Raw genomic sequence first — 18,761 nt, forward strand, 5'->3', positions numbered from 1 at the left:
GAGGACACCATGTGGAGAGGGAGGGTTGGAGTGATGCACTCATGAGCTAAGGAGCACCCGGGGCTGCCAGGAGCTGTGAGAGAGGCATCGGAACAAGTTTTGCCCAAGAGACTTCAAAGGGAGCATGGCCCTGGTGGCACCTGCATTTCGAACTGCTTGCTTGGGAACCTGTGTGACAGTGAATTTCTGTTGCTTTAAACCACCCAATTTGTGGTACTTGCAGCCCTAGGGAACTAATATAGAGGAGAAATAAGGAGTTCTTTAAAACTGAAAATGCTGTAGAAATAAAAAGTGCTAATTATGCTGGTACTCAACAGTCAATTAAGTGAATGGAGGTGGAAATATATAATTTGAAAACCAGGGAGGTCCACTTTACTGCTTACAAATAAGTCCCACCTAAAGGTGGGATTGCAAGGAGACTTGCTGATCACTTGGTTGTTTCTACAACACAGCGCACAACCCAAAGAAAGAACGGTGCAGAGATTTTAAGAACACTCCTACTGTGTCATATCATGGCGCTGATAGAAGTTAAATTTGAGACTTTTTATTGTCAAGAGGCACTAGTATCAGGCTACATTTCCATGTGGATTTTGGCCAGCAATCATAAATAATAGAGAACTTGCTCATAAACAATTCCAAAAGGCAGTGTGTCAGGCAGATGGCATTTGGGGGGGATGGGGAGAGCTGAGCATGGGAAGTAGCACTGTTACTTCAGAATGAACGCTGGCCACTCTGAACTCACCATTGACTGAAGCATCACTAGGGGGTTATGGTTTTACTCAGCTCTTAAGTGAGTCAAAATGTTAATCCTTTAAACCTCTCATGTTAAAGAGGTTAACTTTTGAATGTCATCAGAATTCTGAAGAAGAACATCTTCTAAATTTTGAGAAAAGAACTTTAGACCCCAAGCCAGGTAGATACTGTCTTAACATTCGTGGATCTCAGTGAAAGGTTTTCGCATTCTGGCTCTTCCTGAGGGCGCCAGGATGCTGGGTGCTACAGAGGTAACCTGTGAGTACGGTGCAGATTTCACGGAGGAAGTATGTGCAACGAGTAAGGGACCCTACTTGGTCACAGAATTCTGCAAGGAGCAATCCCTATCTCACTTGCCCGCTCCAGGCATCCAGATCTGAACTCCATGTTTAGAAAGTATTGACACACTTAAGGGTACTTGTAGAAAATGCCTGGAAGTGACAGAGACATCAACAGAGTTTGTTGAGAAGACTGAGTTCCCACCGCACACATTCAATTACCAAGCACTTTACTACCACAAAAGACAGGATGAGTGTGGTTTTTTTCCCTCACTCTGCGCATGTGTAGGCTTTAACCAGTGGGGCGGGCCCAGTACGGAGCCTTCCATGTGCTCCGGGGAAGTCTTGTCCACTCAGACTAGTTTGTACTGAGACAGTGCTTTGATCTTCAGCACCGGTGTTACAGAATCTTAGATCTGGTTTTGCATCTCTTCATCTGGAGATGAAGGGATGGTGGGTCAAAGGCACCCTGGACCACCATAAGCCTCTAGATATGCCTAGGCTTTGAAGAGGGGGTGATATACAATGTGAAGTGAAGGAATCATCCTACTGCTTGCTTTCAGCTGCAAGGAGAGCATGCAGACGCTGGGCTCACCTCGCTGGGATCCATGAATGCTGGCCAGAAAAGTGGCAAGTATTTCACGTCCTATGGAGTATGCTCAATAAATTGGTCTATGTTGAACAATTGGTAAATATTAGAACTTAAAATAAATGTGTACATTCGATGTACAGAATTCTAGTAACATTTGTAAATAAGTACCAACATATTCTAAAATACTGACAGAATTATAAAGGAAATTGTGTTATTTAGGTAAATGAAAATTGATCTAGCATTCTCAAGAAAAATATTTTATCCAGAACTACAAAAATCTTTATATACTTTGACCAAGTACTCTCACCCTTGTGAAGTTTGTTCACTGAAATAAATAAAAAGAAGCCTTGTGTATGAAAGTATGCGATTTAATGTTATTCATTGTATACAAATCTGGGAATATTTATTCCCAGTAAAAGGGGGATGATTAAACAAAGGGTGGTCCACACACTGAATAGAATAATAAGTAACCATAGCAACACTGTATGAACACTACAAACAGGAGAATATGGAAATCTGTGTGTCCCAAAGCTTGTAATGAAAACAAATGACAAAAGATCGTATTTTCCATGATACTTACTATGCACATGTATTCATTCATTCATCCATTTAGTCATTCATTCTAGAGATGGTTCTGAGCATCAACTAGATATCAGAGGTTGGTGCTAAATGTAGGAGAAATAAAGGCGAAAAGATGTGGTTCCTATTCTCACTCAGGGTTGGTTCAGCTGGAACAGAATCATGCAAACAAACAGAAAATGCAGTAACTCACAAAATGCCACTGAAGGACAGGAGTTGGCCGAAGATGCAAAGGGAGGTTTCATAAAAGATGTATTTACAGCCAACATTTGAAAGGCAATGCAGAATAGAAATCAGTTGTGCAAGGGTGGGGATGTTAGAAATGACTTCACAAAATTTGAAACATTTTTATTGAACTTTAATTCACATACCACAGAACTCACCTACGGAAAGCATACAGTTTCAGTTTTTTCAGTATATTCACAGAGTTGTGAAAACATTACTACAATCTAGCTTGAGAACATTTTCATCATTCCAAAGGAGTGACGTAGTTTTGCCCTTTCAAATTTCTTCCAATGTTATTTTTATACAGAAGAATCAAGGTGTAAAGACAGAAACTTTGATGTCTGCCGCTGCGGGAAAGCGTCGCTGCGCTTGTGAAACAAACCACAAATATATCATTATGTCTTTAACTTTTAATTTTATTAGTGACAAGGTAAATAGGTACATGAAAACCTTCACAAGATAAGTACAAATGTGTTTAGATAAAACAGGAAAAAGGAGAGTTGAGTTGTATAGGGTCGTAGTGGCAACTAGTTCTTCTTGTGTATTTGCTGTGTAAAAGTCTCCACGTTTACCAAACTTAATTTGCCCACTTTCCATGTCTTAAAAGCCAGCTGCAAGAACTTTAAAAGGTGTATCTAACATAGAGAGAGACTCGAAGAAAAGCACGGTGTATTATGAGTTATAGAAGCAATCGGCAAATGCCATGATGAGAAGCAAACACCCCCAGAGCATGGTTCGAGGATCCTGCGTGTGCAGGGGACGCTCAGGAACTGACAACTGCACAGTTCACCTGACCTCAGTGTCCCCCCCCCTCCATTTGCCTTCGCATTCTAAGTGGCTGAGAGGGCCTGTGTGTGTGGGATGACCCTCTGTGAGATGTCTGTAAGTAGCAGTGCCTATCCCTTGAGAAGGGACTACTCTTGGCTATGACTGTGTGGAAGGCAGGGTTTGTCTCTGAAGTCCTCATACCTTGCTCTATTCTGGGTCCCAGTCTTCTTTTGGGGACCTCTGGTTTCCCCAGGTGTCTGTATATGTGGTCTCACAGGGTCCTACATTTATCTAGCTAGCTCCAAGAGTTCTGAGTACCTTCACTGGAACTGTTAGCTTAAAAGGCAATGGGTGTGTTTTCTCAGACACCCCCTAGGACTAAAACTCCCAAGGCACTAATTTCTATTGGCTAAAAGTTAGGCACTACAGCAGGAGTTAGGGCATTATTTGTGGGTAGAGAGTCCTGTCTGAGATCCCTCCAATCATATCTATCGATGGCCACCTCCCTGTATAGCCAGTTCTAGCGCAATAACTAACACACAAGGCCGGAGGCTGGTGTGGGAACCTCAGAGAGCTTGAGGCGCGTGCAGTTCTCACCCACAGTCAGCCTCACACACTGCGAGCCAGACTTCATTCCTGCCAGACTTGAAACTGCTACCATGACAGGATTTAATTCACAAGCAGGAAGAATATGAGCTGCATTAGTGTATTCTTCCATGTGCCTTTCATTTGGTCTCCAAGAAAAGGCGCAGCTATAGCCAAATGGCTTGTCTCCAGGTTAAGGCGGAACAGAAAATTTAGTGTCTGTGAATTTGGCTCTTCTTTCAAATAAAGTGTGATTGGTGAAATCGGGATACAAATTTTCCAATGGCTTTATACACTTAAGGATTTGGGGCTGCTTGTTCTATCATATTTAATATTCAGAATATTAATTTTAAAATAACTAATGCCAGTGTAAACATGCTTTAGATACATAGGTCTATAAAATATTGCACATAAGTATAAAATTTGTTCAGCATTTCTTCATAGTAATTTTCATTATTATAAAAAAGGTACAAAGTTGTGCAGACTATATGAGTTTGGCTGGTCAACTTTACTTCAAAGATGATAATATTACACACGATTATGGATTATTTACATGAGTTTTAAACAGCAAGTTTTTGTAATGGTCAAATTCAAGATGATGGCAAAATAGTTTAACTATAGATAATTTTCCAAAGTTAAGTACTATAAAGATTACCAGCAAAAGTAAGTAGTAAAGTTGAAACAGGCAGTTCTAAATAAAATCCTTGGGAATCTGCTTTCTAGTTTCATCTCACATCTGCATAACTTTGTATTTCTTTCCAATTTATGTTTAATATGTCTTCTCTGTGTACAAAGTAAGTTTGAGGTATAATAGGGAAAATAGGTATTGAGTCTGAAGTTAAATATTGGTGTTGCTTCTTATAGATTTAAAAAAATATGTTTACTCATATTGTTAAACTTTTTTTATTAACAGACTCTAGAAATTTTACCATAACTTTTGAAAACCACACAGAGTTGAGAGTACCTTGAAATTTGTGTATTGCTTATTAAGTAAGTGAAATGATTATGTTTCTTTTTTAAAATAAAAGGAACGATAAACACAACCTTTACAAAGCTAAATGAAGCAGATGTGAGTCCCTGGAACATATGAATACAAGTAAATTTCAGGTGGAAGGGCAGCAAAGTAGGAAGTGAAACTATCTTCTAATACCAGGTGCTTTTCCTTTACACTGTTAAAGCCTCAAGAAACTCTGTTAAACAACTGAGCTGCACAGAGTGGTTACGTTAGAAGGGAATTTAGTGAGTGATTTGGAAAACCAGCTAACCAAATCTTAATTTCCAAATCCTCTAGATGGCCAGAGTGCCAGCCTAGAGAAATGGAATAGATAAATAAATAACTTGTTATCCTCGCTTACAAGATTATCTTTGTCATTTCACGAGTACTTTCACAGTACCAACAACATATACTTGTCTCCCTGAGCCGTAACGTCATTAGAAATATTTCTGTTCCATAGGGAGGTGTCAAATATTCCGTTGGATACAGCAGTGTCGGAAGGTTCAATCCTAGTTCACCTTCTAAATTCTATTGTAATTCAGACATTCTGCCTTTGTGACTGAAGTTGGACTTACCTGGAAAGCAGCCTCGGTTCCCAGACCCATTTCCAAGTGTCTGCCAGATACAGAGCGACGCAAGCAAACGCAATCGCCCACGATAGCCGGCCGTGTCTACAGTGTCGAAGGCGTTCCCTCTCCCGAAAGGCTCACCGTGCTCCACAGTGATGCCTTCGAAGGGTGGTGCAGATGAGGTGGTGTTTCCCAGGGCCCTTCCCTTTCCTAGGATGCTGGCAGGTACAGGAAAACCTTTGTTTAACCTTTACGTTCCTTCTTTTCTTTGGACAGGACCAGTGATGGAGTTTTTTGGTCTTCAGGTTTTCCTTTTCACGCACCAGGGGTTTTCTCATTTGTCAGCTGCTCCCTGTCATTCATTTCATCCTGGGGGGGTCTGGATCTGTCGAAGAATCCACACTGTGGAAAGGAAAAATGGGCTATAAAATCAAGCTGTTCTGGGAATTTGTGAAACCCTTTGTGCTAAGAATTTTTACTTTACATATTTTCTTTAATTGTGTTTTATTGATTTGAGAGAGAGACATTGATCCCACTTATTTATGCATTCATCTGTTGATTCTCACAGGTCTCCTGACCAGGAATCAAACCCTCGACCTTGGCATATCAGGACGATGCCCTAACCAACGGAGATACTTGACCAGGGCCTCACTTTGTATAATTTCTAAAGAACTCAGAGCTCTTAAAGCTCTTAAAGAGCTCAGTCAGTGAGCTCTTCCTGATTCTCCGAATTAGGAGGTGAAAACAAGAGTCTTTACCTGCAGAGGAACTCACTGCATAGGGCACAGTGTTCTTGTCCTTCCTCCGGCCATGTCCTGAGAGCAGGAAGGTGTCCCTGTGTTACAGACCCTGTACCTTTTCCTGGGACTATAGCAACACAGCCCAGGGATCTCCTCTCGCTTATCTGCCTATTTTCTGGAGCCGGCAGCAGCACTGAGTGCTGACCAGGAAAAGGGGGTTCTCTCCTGAAATACACTGTCTGCTCCTTCAGGATGGGCTGGAGGAGGAAGTCAGGGGATCCCTGGGGATCCCTCTGTACTTGGGAGAACATATAGTATATAAAGGAAAATTAGATTGGTCACTTTTTAAATCCCAGAACATCTTAGAGATTTTGCAAAGATTAACCAGGAACTTAGAGAAGAGGGGATTCTAGCATGTCCCTCCTCCTGAATTTCAAATTAGTTATTTGGCCTAGGAGAATATATCTTTTCCTAGAAACCTGGAAACTCCATTTTTTTATTATTTCTATACTGGAAGCCCAATTCATTGATTTTGGCTTATGACTATTAAGTTGTGTTTCTTTTGCAGGCTGACAGTGTTCTGTCGATTGGTACATGGAACTATAACATTTGTGGGAGTACAGTTACCACAAATAACAGAATAACACAAAAGTCTGTTGTTCAGGTGCGTAAGACTATGTGGGCTCAGGATGGCACAAAACAGCTGATAATGACTGGGAACACCAATGTTTAACACAAAGGGCAAGGTTTTCTCAGTTTATAGGTCTACTAAGTGTGCTGCATATTGTTTTAAAACAAGAATACGCTATGATTTTTGGAGAACCACAATAATAGTGGTTAATTAAGATGTGACTGGATTAATTTCTCTGCTAGCTATGTAATCCTGACATGGTTTTTATTTTGGAATGGAAAGTTCTGTGAAACTTGGAAGTCATACTTGTTTTGGGGCCAAAAACTAATTTCTACTGTAGACTTTTAGAACAAACTTGAGTAAAACACATGAAAGAGTATAGGCTTCCTAATGGAGATGAACTAATTGGCAAGATTTAGAAAAACGAGTCCAAGAATATTATTATAACATGCATAATCTATTTGTCCTACTTGATAGTCTAAGTCTCAATTAATTACTATATTAATTGCATCTGTGTAGTGCTTATAAAGAAAAATCTCAAAGGGCTGTTGATAGGGCCATTTCAATAAAAAACCTAAGATCTTGGTTAATTAAACAAGAAAACAAAGTCTTAATAACATTATCACTCCAAGCATATTGGAAAGATCACAGGTCCTAGTTAATAAAGTCTAATTCTTTCTATATTCATTTACAAGAAATCTCAAGATTAAAGCAACATTAAACATGCCCGGTCTTCTTAAATGCCAGCTACACTGTACCGTTTGTCCAAGCAAATAAGATACAATGTTTCTTTTATGTTTTTTAGACTGTTAAAAAAAAACCCCAAGTCACACCTCTAGCGTTATCTTTTTAAATCCGTAGATGTACCCTTTTAAATCCCTTCCATGACCCCTCTATTCAAATAAGAAAACAAAGTAAAGAAACTTACCTTCCATAAAGCTAAGGTCAAAATGGCCAGAACCAATAATCCAAGAAGTATTGCTAGTATTATTACCCACAGTGGGATTGAGAAGGAAACATTTGGGGTTGCCCAAATAACTGATGTCTTAATCTGAAATGGAAAATAAAGCAAATGAGCTCTAATTTTAAAACTCTTTGGTGAACTAAAGCAGTAGTTACCAATATAACATAGGAGGTACTTGTGAAAGGATTCATATAAAAACCTGAAGTCTGAGACTGAAGGAGCTATCACACTTGAACATGGATCCTAAAAACTCATTTGTTCTCATGTCTCCAGGTTGGGTGAAAGTCTAATTGCAGATACTTTGTGGATGTTTAGCTTCAATAGCACAGAAACTCTAGAACAGAACTGAGGTGGTCCAGCAACTGACAGGTGGAAAGACATGACCTTAAATTGGGCTGGATCTTTTATGGCAACAATGGCTAAAAGTAGACCCTACAAAAGGCCAAGTCCGACCAGTCACGTTTCTCCACCCTGCTGAGCTGACCTCACTGAGAGGTGAGCTTGTGAACAACTACAGATTGTTGGGGGTGCAGGAAGGTTGGCAATCCCTCATGCAACCTCCATTTTAGATGATAAAATGAGCCCCAGGGGGCTACATGAATCACATACTAGTCAATGCCACAGCCTCTTTAACTTCAGGTTCTGTGCCCTGTCCATGATGGAAAGCCCAGAGTGTGAGGCGGGGCATCTGGTCTTTTGTGGACATAACTACAGGAAGTGAAGTGGACACTAATCATCCTGATGCTTCAGAGCTGTCTTAAATCCTAAATCTAATTTTCAGATGCCAGGGAAACTCATTTCATTCCCCAAGGAACTCACGTCATTCCTTGCTGTCGCAAAGGACCTTGGAGGTAAATGAGACCTTCACAGTGGGACAGCGCAATCCATGTCTGCAAACCACCCCTGCCCCACTGCATGGGTGGAAGAAGCTCTCCTACTGTGTACATGCTGGGAGCCTTTGCCCCTGGGCAGCCTGACAGCAAAGAATCTGCAGACCCCCTGACAAAACCAAGGAGAGACCCCACCATGTGGCTAACACCTTTTGTCAGAGAAAAGAGAAATAAATACATTCTTAGATCTAAAATGTTCTTCACCGAGGCAGGCCCATCTGGTTCCATGGCCTCTGCTAAACCAGTTGGAGTGATCCCTGCTGTAACTGAGCTGGTCAGAAGGATCACGAGTGCACTCCTGACACACGCTCATGAACTCTAGGCCACGCTTCTCTAAACCACCGGTGGGCAGAGGCTGAATTGATGGTGGAGGTCCGGGGTTCTCAAATGGTCCCTGGCGGGAATCATACAGAGGTCTTCATAGCCTGCATTCTGTGTTGGGCCCTGACCCTGCTCCTTCTTTGCTTCTGCCTTCTTAACAGAGCTGAGCATCCTGTGCATGCTCTTCTCAGCTTGTCAGGGTTTTATTGCTCCTTTCATCTCGGCCCACTTCCTCTACACAACAGACACGCCGAAGACTTAATTCATTGGATTCTCCAGACACAGATATCATTTATATTTAGACTGAACAACAGAATCGACAGTAGTGAAGCTGCTCCTCATTCCACAGGGGCAACAGTGCCCAGGCCTGGATACGTGCTCTCCAAGAGGAAAAGGCTGGCCGTAACCTACTCACTGTTACACTTTCTTTCTTGATGGTTCACTTTCCATGCCAGCGATGTCCAGGTGTCATCCAGCATGTCAGGAGGAAGTGTGACATTCTGTGACCACACTGGCATCACCCTCACCCTGCTCACCACAGTTTAGGGACAGGACACATGGGACATATACTGAAGAAGCGCATCCCAAGGCTCCAAGCAGTCACAGTGCCACCCGGATTCTGCTGCCTGAGTAACTTATATAAAAACTGTCCTTTCATTTGTCCTTTCTTGTAACATGAGCAAGTCAGAGACTCAATCACTTCTTTATCAGTTCTTTTTATATCCCTCTCCTTTAGTGAATTCCATCTGATAACATATATGAAATTAGCATACAGTCTTAACATTGTGAGGAGCTTGGAAAGAGGGCGTGGGGTGGTATATTAAAATGACCCTTTGGCTACTGGGAGCAGACTGACACCGTTTGGGTAATGAGAATTTCACAATTTTGGAACTAAAAGAGAGGGCAGTGATCATGAACTCACAGGCCAGTTATACTGTCCCAGGAGAGAGAAAATTAGGAACCATGTAAAATTCTCAGGTTCCTTATGTTCTTTTTTTCTTCCATAAGCTCTAAATCCATAGAGGAAATACAATTTCAGTCTATATTTTGTGCATATGTTAATAGGTAATTTATAGTAAGACAGGCAACAATGCTTCTTAATTTTCCTTGTCCTGATTTACCTTGTTAATAGTTTAAGTTACCTCCCACTGTTACAGGTTAAACATAGGAAATAGTCCTACTTTTCTAAATTAAAAAAAAAAGCGGAAAGCTGCAGAAGTTGAAATAAAGACCATAAACTGCTCAAATTTTTCGTGTAATGAAAAAGAACGGAATGAGGGGACAGCCGCTGAGTCCTCACTGGGTCGCTGCCCTGTTACTGTGGGTTGGGGTGTGTGGTCTGTGCCTTCGTCGAATCTGTAGAAAGGAGCAGGGCAGGTCCCTTTCCAGGAACTAACGGTCTGTGAAGGTTTGGTTTGTTTTGCAGAAGTGATGGAAAAGCAGAAATAAAACACTAAATGGAACAGGATATGCTTAGGGTCTCTTGAAGCAGAAAACACCTTTATTTGGTGTAATTACAAAATCTACTGGTTTTTTGATGTTGTTGTTTGTATTCTCATCTAAAGATGCTTATGGCAGCGTCTTTAAAAAGCCCCGAAGCCCATGGTCACTGCTGTCCTTCCAGTTCCCACATCCTGCAGTCCTCATCACCACACTGCTGTCAGTCTGCTTCCCGGAACCTCCTGTTCCTTTGAAAAGTACCACTCTGTACTCTTTCTCTGCATACTTCAAGTGTCAGGGTTACATATGTTGTATATCTTTCCAGTATGTCACCATGTGTAATTAACTAAGAGGGAAGAACATAAAGAATTTTAAAAATAGGCGAACTTGGAATGACTGTCCTCCTGCACTTGCATTCTGCTCTCCTCGCCGACTGCCTCTAGACATCCATGTGGCCCTGAGGCTGCCGCATCTTCTCAATCGAAATGGGTGCCGCTTCAAAGACTTTCCCGGGCCCAGCTGTTTTCCTAAACTTTTCGCTGCCTAGTCACGAAGCCGCTGCACTAAGAAGAGCGAAAGCACAGAGAGCCAACAGCAGTGACTCAGAGCGTGGCTCCGGGTTCCCTGGGCAAGGCGCTGCTGCACAGAGGCGGGCAGAGGCCCACGTGGCCCGTCACTGGGACAGTCACAAGGCTTGCAAAGAGAGGTCTTTGTGAGAACATAGTGATTCGGGACTCATGTGACATGTGCCACCTGTAAACGGCAAGGGGGCATTTCATCTGCAGGCGGAAACAGGTAAAGCAAAGTTGCCCCTGAAACTTAATGTTCTGTGTAAATAAACTAGAAACTTGACCTGCAGGGCAAGCTAGAAAGGAAAACACTTCATTGATCATGTGTACAGGACTGAAATTTATCTAAATCTGTATTAGTGCTGTGGAAATGATAGAATGGCTTGGGGAAAGCCCAGCAAAGAAATAAAGTGTTGGGAAATACCAAAAATTTGTTACTTCTAATATTTATGTTTTTCTTGCAGCTCCTTTTGAGGAGCCCACAAAAAGCTTACATTAGCCATTGGCTAATAAAGAATGAGAAAAATAGGTCTTAATTTTTAGGGTTTCTAATGACTCATCACTGGCTTATAGTAAGAGTTTTTCATTCATTTCAAATTCGGTTTATGAAACGCCCCCTGCTCTCTGTAGCTCTGTAGGTACTCTCATCAGCTCCACGCCAGAATCTTCCACCCCCCCCTGCTCTACGTCAGTGCTGCCCAACAGGAATACAATTCAAGCTGAACTTAAAATTTTAAAACTTACAATGAAAAAATCTCCACTGGCCACATTTTAAAAAAAGGAAAAAGAAGATGGGCCATTAATTTTAATATATATTCTATTTAACTCTAAATATCAAAACCATTTTCAACACGTAATTAACATAAAAATACTCCTAAGATATTTTACATTCTTTTTTGTTTTTACTAACTCTGACATCCAGCATATATTTAATAGTTGCAGCATATAACAATTGCTATTTTTTAAAAAATTTTTATTTATTTATTTTTATAGAGAGAAACATCAATGTATGGTTGCCTCTTGAGCACCCCCAACAGGGGACTTGGCCCACAACCCAGGCTTGTGCCCTGACTGAGAATTGAGCTGGAAACCTTTTGGTTCACAGTCCTATGCTCAATCTGCAACAGGCGCAAACAGACCAAACCAGAAGGTGGTCCCGAGGCAGAAAATGGGATGTACTTAGGACTAAAGGTCTACCTTTAGAACATGGGCTTGTGATGATGTATTTTAACTGCTTTAGGAAAGAACAGCAATGCTGAGTAACTGAAATACTTCAAATTTAGGGAGAAAAAAGTGAATTGCATGCTAACTAATCAACAAACTTTGAATTCACTTTTATGTATCAAGAACCTGTAGTTATTTAAGGAAATAGTATAAAGTTTCAGCAACTCACTTATTATAATTATCTGCAGATATAGGAAAGGGGATCAATAAATTGTAAGTGGTTTGGATTTTCTTAAAGTAGGGAACATTTAATCTTATGTTCATTATGTCATAAATCTTGTTGTTCTTTATTATTGTTGAAAGACCATAAATAAATCTTTAATAGGCCCACATTTTCTCATTGACATTTATGATATGTTTTTGTATATTTTGACAAAAAAACAAGGTAAAAGGAAAAGCTCCATTGTAGTTGCACAGTAATTAATGTTGACATCTATACTTATGTATCACAAAATCTAGTGTAAACATTCTTTAGTGGGGTCACAAGGATGTTTTAAGTAAATGTACCTAGACACCCTACCTACAGGGCCATTCTCACATAAAATGGACCACCAAACACACATTTTAACAACGTTCAAATAGCCCCTGTGAGATAAGTAGTCCCCATCATAAGTCTGAACTCTGAACAATTGTTCAGTGTAAGAATTCCATTTTAAGCTGCTGAGGTTTTGCCAAAAATCAAGTGTGTTCACAGTTGATGAATGAGTTTTCAAGTAAGGGTTTTCATGACATACTCATATTTTATAATAGCCAACTTCAGAGTAATACTAGACAATAATATGCTCTTCTAGATGTAAATTATGGAATTTGGCTTTAGTCACATGGAAGACAAATGTCCAAATTAACTGGTAAGCAAAAAGAAAAAAGTGTTCAAATAACAGAGGGAATTTTTCCTGCTGTGCCGTAATGAACTGGTGTTCAGTCCCATCCCTCTGCTTCATGCAACCTTCCCTCTGCCTCTGAGCATGGCAAGCATCTGGGCACATGAGGAGTTCATTCCTACCAACACAGCCACTCTGCAAGAAGCAGATGGGACTGCTATTTCTTCAGTATGGAAAGCTTATAGAGGCCTCAAGAAATGCTTGAATTATGGCCATGTTGAAAGGGAGTATAAACAAACTAATCATCCCACACAAGGGCCTAGGAAAACAAACAAATATTCTCTAGTCTCATTACGGAAGGAGGAACTGAGAGACTTTCTCCCCAGGGGCAGAGAAGGGACCGGAGCTCTGATGGTTTTCAAGCTACCGATTCCATTGAATTCTGCTGCCTTAAAGCAATTCTCTCCTCCTGGGCTCTTTTCAAGATAAGAATGGCAAGACTTTTGAGATTTCACTAGAAAAAATGTCTGAATGTTTTCCAGTTACAGTTAAATCCTCACTTAACACCATGGGCAGATTCTGTGACTTTAAATAGATTTACATATAATGAAACCAACTTGACCATAAGGTAACTGACAGAAACAAGAGTTAAGTTCCTTGGGCATCTTATCAATGTTGTAACTAAAGAACCCTGAACAAAACAATGTAATTCCAGGACCTGCTGGTACCTTTCTGCAAATGGTGTGGTAAATCACCTACATCAGATAACAGGGCTGTTTTTTCACAAACACCGTAACAAGGGCGGTGGGGATGGGGGAAGCACGTATTTGATCATTTTGTGGATCTTCTGAGATGAGTTGAGAACAGCAGGCTGTCACCTGTGGCCAGCACGGAAAGATTCAGTACTGTTGATGGAATCAACTGTAACATGTGTTTTTGTTAATGAACATGTGCTCAGAGACAACAAAAGGGCCCAGATTTATCTCCCTTAGAGCTACAAGCCTTTGAACCTCTCTGAATGAACATTCTATATTAAAAACCCAAAGCCTCAATTTTCTAAGTTGAACATAAATCCGGACTATGACAGACATCTTGTGAGAGAGAGGTGAACCAAACGAAGAAAGATGTGGCAGGGCTTGCTTTACACTGCCACCGAAGTTTACTGAAATGGCTTGACTTTGCAGTCTACGGACGTGTCCGATGCTGGGAGGGTTACAATGACTTTACTCCAGGTACAATCCTAGGGCTTTATATACATAATTTTATTAATTGTTTCAACAATTCTGTCAGGGGAACATGGGTAACGGCCTCAGCACAGTGGAGTGACATCCTGAAAGTTTTCCAATGAGAGTGGGGTGGAGCCAGAAAAAAGCCCAGGAAACAGATTTTGAAACTGTGCATTTTCCTCTGAGCTGCCTGCCTGTGCTAGAGGTTCTCAGCCCCAGTTTCCCTGCAGAAGTGCTGCCTGTATGTCTTTTAAAGCACAGTGTGGAAGCCTCACCTCAGACACACTTAATCCTGCTAGATGAGGTAAAGACTTTAAAGTTGCATGAGTATTTGGGGTTAGGAATCACTAATCACTGGATTCATTTAATTTAAATTACTAAAAGTAGTTAGGCTAGAAAGATTAAATATTACAACTCCATTTGAAGACCTCTGATGCAAAGACATTGTGGTAGTGCCCATTTGTACACCATCCAAAGCGACGCTGCTCCAACGATACTGAGAACATGGTACCCGATGCTTTTGACAAAACGCAGGTCTGCAGGGTGGCCTGCTGTTTGAGTGTCTAAGAACTTCCTAGGTGGTGTTGGGGTTTTGGTTTGTAAATTGCACTGTATGTAACAAGGATCTGGGGACCAGAGTTCAAATGGGGGCTGTCAATGTCTACAGGGGACCAGGAGATGGAGGTTTAAACCTTACTATTGTTTCTCAGAGCCCTGGCTGTGGCCACTTTCACCATGGAGGCAGAGTCTGGGGACCACTGTCTGCTCCGCCCCTCTCACCTGTTTTCCCCTCTGCTCTTCATGGCCTTGTCGGGCTGCTGAGGGTGCTAGCAGCTGTGCTGTGACAGAGTCGGGGGTCAGTGATGCTAAATAGCCTCAATTTTTAAAAATAAAATGTCACTCAAATGAAGCTCATCGTATACTTTTTACTTCCCAGTAGAAATTACGGTTCTTTGCATTAAAGGAAAGATTACTGTCCAATGCCATGCAGCTGGTCTCTGGCATCTGTCCCTAAGGAAGAGAGTCGGCCCTTCCTACTCACTGGTGTCAAAATTAACCAATCAGTACAATTTCATTATAGTGATCATTGCTATCTGGACTTCTCAGAACCAAAACAGCTTGATTGAAAATGGTATTAGTCCTGCCCTGTGATTGTTTTTATAGGTGGATGGGATATAGACATTTACATTAAAAGTTTAAAAATTTGATCAAACGGCACTAAGTAATTTCCAGATTACAAAAAGAAAATAGTGATCTGAAGAGGAAACTGTTCTCAAGTCAATGTAATCAGCACTTAAACCTCGCACAAGCTAGAACAGCAATTTAAAAAATAATTATTTCACTGAAATATTTCGATGCCTGTATATTTTTAAGATACTTACTGCTATCCTTCCCTCTGGGAGTTTTGCTGGCTGATCTTTGTAAGGCATCTTCTTAACTTCAAAGGACACCAGGGATGCGAGGGAATAGGGATCATTTTTTCTCTGAAATTAAAAATATTTATTTAAGTATATTTCATATAAAGCCTTTAAGAGTTATACTGGCAGCTACCCAATTGTTTTCAGTGCTTTCCATTTCCAAAGCAAAATTTCCTCTTTTCTTCCTTTTCTTTACTTTCCCCCATCCATCCATCCATCCATTATACATCTATCTACCCATTCATCACCCATCCATCATCCTTCATCTTTCATCCATCCAGACAACCACCCATCACTCTTTACCCATCCATCCAGCCAGCCAGCCATCACCTGTCCAGACATCCATCCATCTATCCATCCAACCGTTTATCCTCTTCTTATTCTTAAAGAGAATTTGTCTTATTAACAAAAGACTTGGTACAAAAAAGTTAAAATAAGAAACAGAAAATGAGTCCTAAAAAGTAGTAAGCACAAGGATTTATATAGTTGCTATTAGTGAAGAATAAAGGGGAAACACAGTGAGCTACAAATTCTTGTCATAGAGGGAAATAGTTTAGAGAAAACACTGGTACTGAGTTATAAAGAAATTTATCACATTTCGCCTTATACAGAAGACCCAGAGCACTGTCTCGATCTCAGTACCATTAAGATTTTAGCTCGGTTGAGGGGCATCCTGTGCAATGTAAAATGTTTAGCAGCATCCCTGGCCTCTACCCACCAGATGCCAGCAGCGCCCCTTCATTCCCACGTTGTGACAACCAAAAACGTGTCTCATTATTGGCCATGTCCCTTTAGAGCACAAAATTCCCCTAATTAAGAACCACAGACCTAGAGACATACAGTGTTTTTGACAGAACTTTTCAGCAAAAGTTCTTTTTGTTTAATTGGTTCTCATTTTAACTGTTGATTAAAATCAAAGAAAAATGTTTTAGAGCAAGTCAAAAGACATTCTGAGAACTTAAGCTTCTGTGCTTCTCCGTTTAACTCAAGGCCGTGATTAGATAGATGTATTCAGTGGGAGCCTGGGCTGGTTCACATGGCTCTTGAGAGACTGTTAAAGTTTCAGGAATGGTGAGTACCCGTTGTTAAATAGAGCCATCATTAAAATTTAAGTTATATATATGTAAACTTCAGTAATTATATTTTTTAAAGTTAATAAAAACTCTGTACTTACTACTTATTTTATTGCATTTTACTATTACTTATTCTCTAGATCTTATTAATGTCTATTGTGTCTGTAAGGGGAAACAGTGCACGACCGTGAGCTACAAGTGCATCTCTTCCCAAGTCCACGTGCAGCAATGCTGGCAGCTTGAAATCAGCTCTGGGGGCAACATTTATACCACAGGAATCAGCAAATGCTACACATTGGAGCTTTTTTCCCCTCGCAGAGTACACTTTATGAAACATTTACCAGCAACTCACTACGCATGAGCCAATGTTGGGTTTCTTGAGGCCAATTCGACAGGTTAGAGTGTAATAATTTTGTTTAAACTATGTGTATTTTTAAAAAGTTTATTTTCTTCTTCTGTGACTGATTTTTTCCCTCTCTTCAATAAACCCCATTTCCTCTGTGTGGTAAGGACAGGCCAGAACATGCAAAGTTCTATACTCAAAGGCACCATCTTAGTCTTTTTCTTCCATTCTACCCTGACATTCCAGTGAATGGAGGACAAGCAACTCCATTCACTTGGAAAAATTCTTTGTGGCTGTTATTTGGTTGGTTATTCTTCTGACATTCTTTTTTCTCCTGGCATTTCCATTTTAGCTGAAAGCTGGATTTTGTTTGTTTGTATGAGAAGTAATTTTTTTAACGTGGAAATTTTTGCTCACAAAATTGCGTGTGTACTTGGTGGTTTAAATCTACTTTCCTTATCATCCTGTCGGGTAGCCACAGAGCAAAGACAACACATCCTGGCAATGCTGTGCTGTGTGTGAGGGTTACAACCACCTATGCAAATGTGTGTCCATGCTCTTACAGCCCCAATGCACAGGTTTTCTTTAGCCTCCAAGTTCAATTAAAAAAATGACAGAAAATAATTTTCTTGCTCTCAAAGTCACATGTTTGAAAAAAAACATGGGAGAAGTCCATCTCTGTATGGACTCTAGATGGAAAGTTTTTGCACTGTGTGATTCTGCATTTATGAATATGAAAGCTTCTTAGTGCATAAGAGGTGGGATTTGAACTCTGGAATGTATAACATGGAGAAACACATTTCTCTGAGGACTTCCTTTTACTGACAGCCTTTACCACCCCTGCTCTTGGCCACAGTTTGGTTCCTCCTCACATTTCCCATTCATCGCCACTCTTTGTCGTCATTTCCAGTGGTCACTCCCCACCTGGCTTTGCTGAGCTTCCGAAACACCTGGGATTGGGCTCAAGAGTCTGATTTCACACTCTGGGATGAAACTCTAGTTGTCATATGTTGTTTGGAATTTTCACATGATTGTTTAACTTTTTATTTTTCTCTCCAATGAGATCATACAAAAATGAAAGGCATACACCACAGAATGTAACATTTGTATTTTTCCACAGCACCTAGCACAGCATGCACAGGAGGGCTTCGTCAGTTCTGGCTGACTGACCACACGGACGGACAGTGAATGAACACGTCAGATGGTGTGGTTACCCATGACCTCCCCACCTCACATTAATACCCATCTGATAAACAATACAACTCACAGAGTGTTCTGTTCTTTATTTTAAATTATTCTCCAAAACCAAGGTGTCTTCTATGCTCTCCAGTAAGAAATTTTTGTTTTTCATTTTTTAAAGATGCTCTGGAGCAGCAAGGATGAGAACTGTGAGCTCTTAGGCTATAGCTGGCTTGGTTGGCCTCAAAGAAAGACACACTAGTGCTGTGGCTGTTAGGGCATAGGCACAGCACAGGTGAGCATTTAGTTCATGAACAACAATGAGGAGCAGAGTCATAGTATCGATTCCACTTCCACATTGCAAGTTGAATGCTCCCAGCTGCACTCTTTACAAAGCAACTGTAGTTATGTTATGTTAAACAAAATCTCTCCTACGTAGCAATCTCCTCATGTCATAGCAATCGCTGCCATATTGTAGGCAATTGAGGATTAAAAAAGCAGCTGGAGTTCAGACTCCTGGACAATATCATGGACCTTCCACCAGCTAGGCAGCTAGCTAGTGATCCTCTGAAAACGCTC

The 18,761-nt window shown here is 40.8% G+C and overlaps 1 protein-coding gene across 1 annotated transcript in view; it reads right to left on the minus strand.

Annotated features, from left to right (window-relative positions):
• Positions 1–2,825: 2,825 nt before the first annotated feature.
• The window catches only part of ITGA8 (integrin subunit alpha 8), a 172,097-nt gene continuing 156,161 nt past the window's right edge, over positions 2,826–18,761 (minus strand). The window contains exons 28-30 of the mRNA XM_037060759.1: positions 15,552–15,653; positions 7,643–7,765; positions 2,826–5,745 (exon numbers count right to left, since the gene is read on the minus strand). Coding sequence (XP_036916654.1) covers positions 5,659–5,745; positions 7,643–7,765; positions 15,552–15,653 — 312 coding nt within the window. The 3' untranslated portion in view covers positions 2,826–5,658. The remainder of the gene's footprint in view (positions 5,746–7,642; positions 7,766–15,551; positions 15,654–18,761) is intronic.

This window comes from Sturnira hondurensis, unplaced genomic scaffold (genome assembly GCF_014824575.4).
Source record: "Sturnira hondurensis isolate 20B ecotype Veracruz unplaced genomic scaffold, ASM1482457v3 Scaffold0012488, whole genome shotgun sequence".
In the NCBI taxonomy this organism is placed as follows: domain Eukaryota; kingdom Metazoa; phylum Chordata; class Mammalia; order Chiroptera; family Phyllostomidae; genus Sturnira; species Sturnira hondurensis.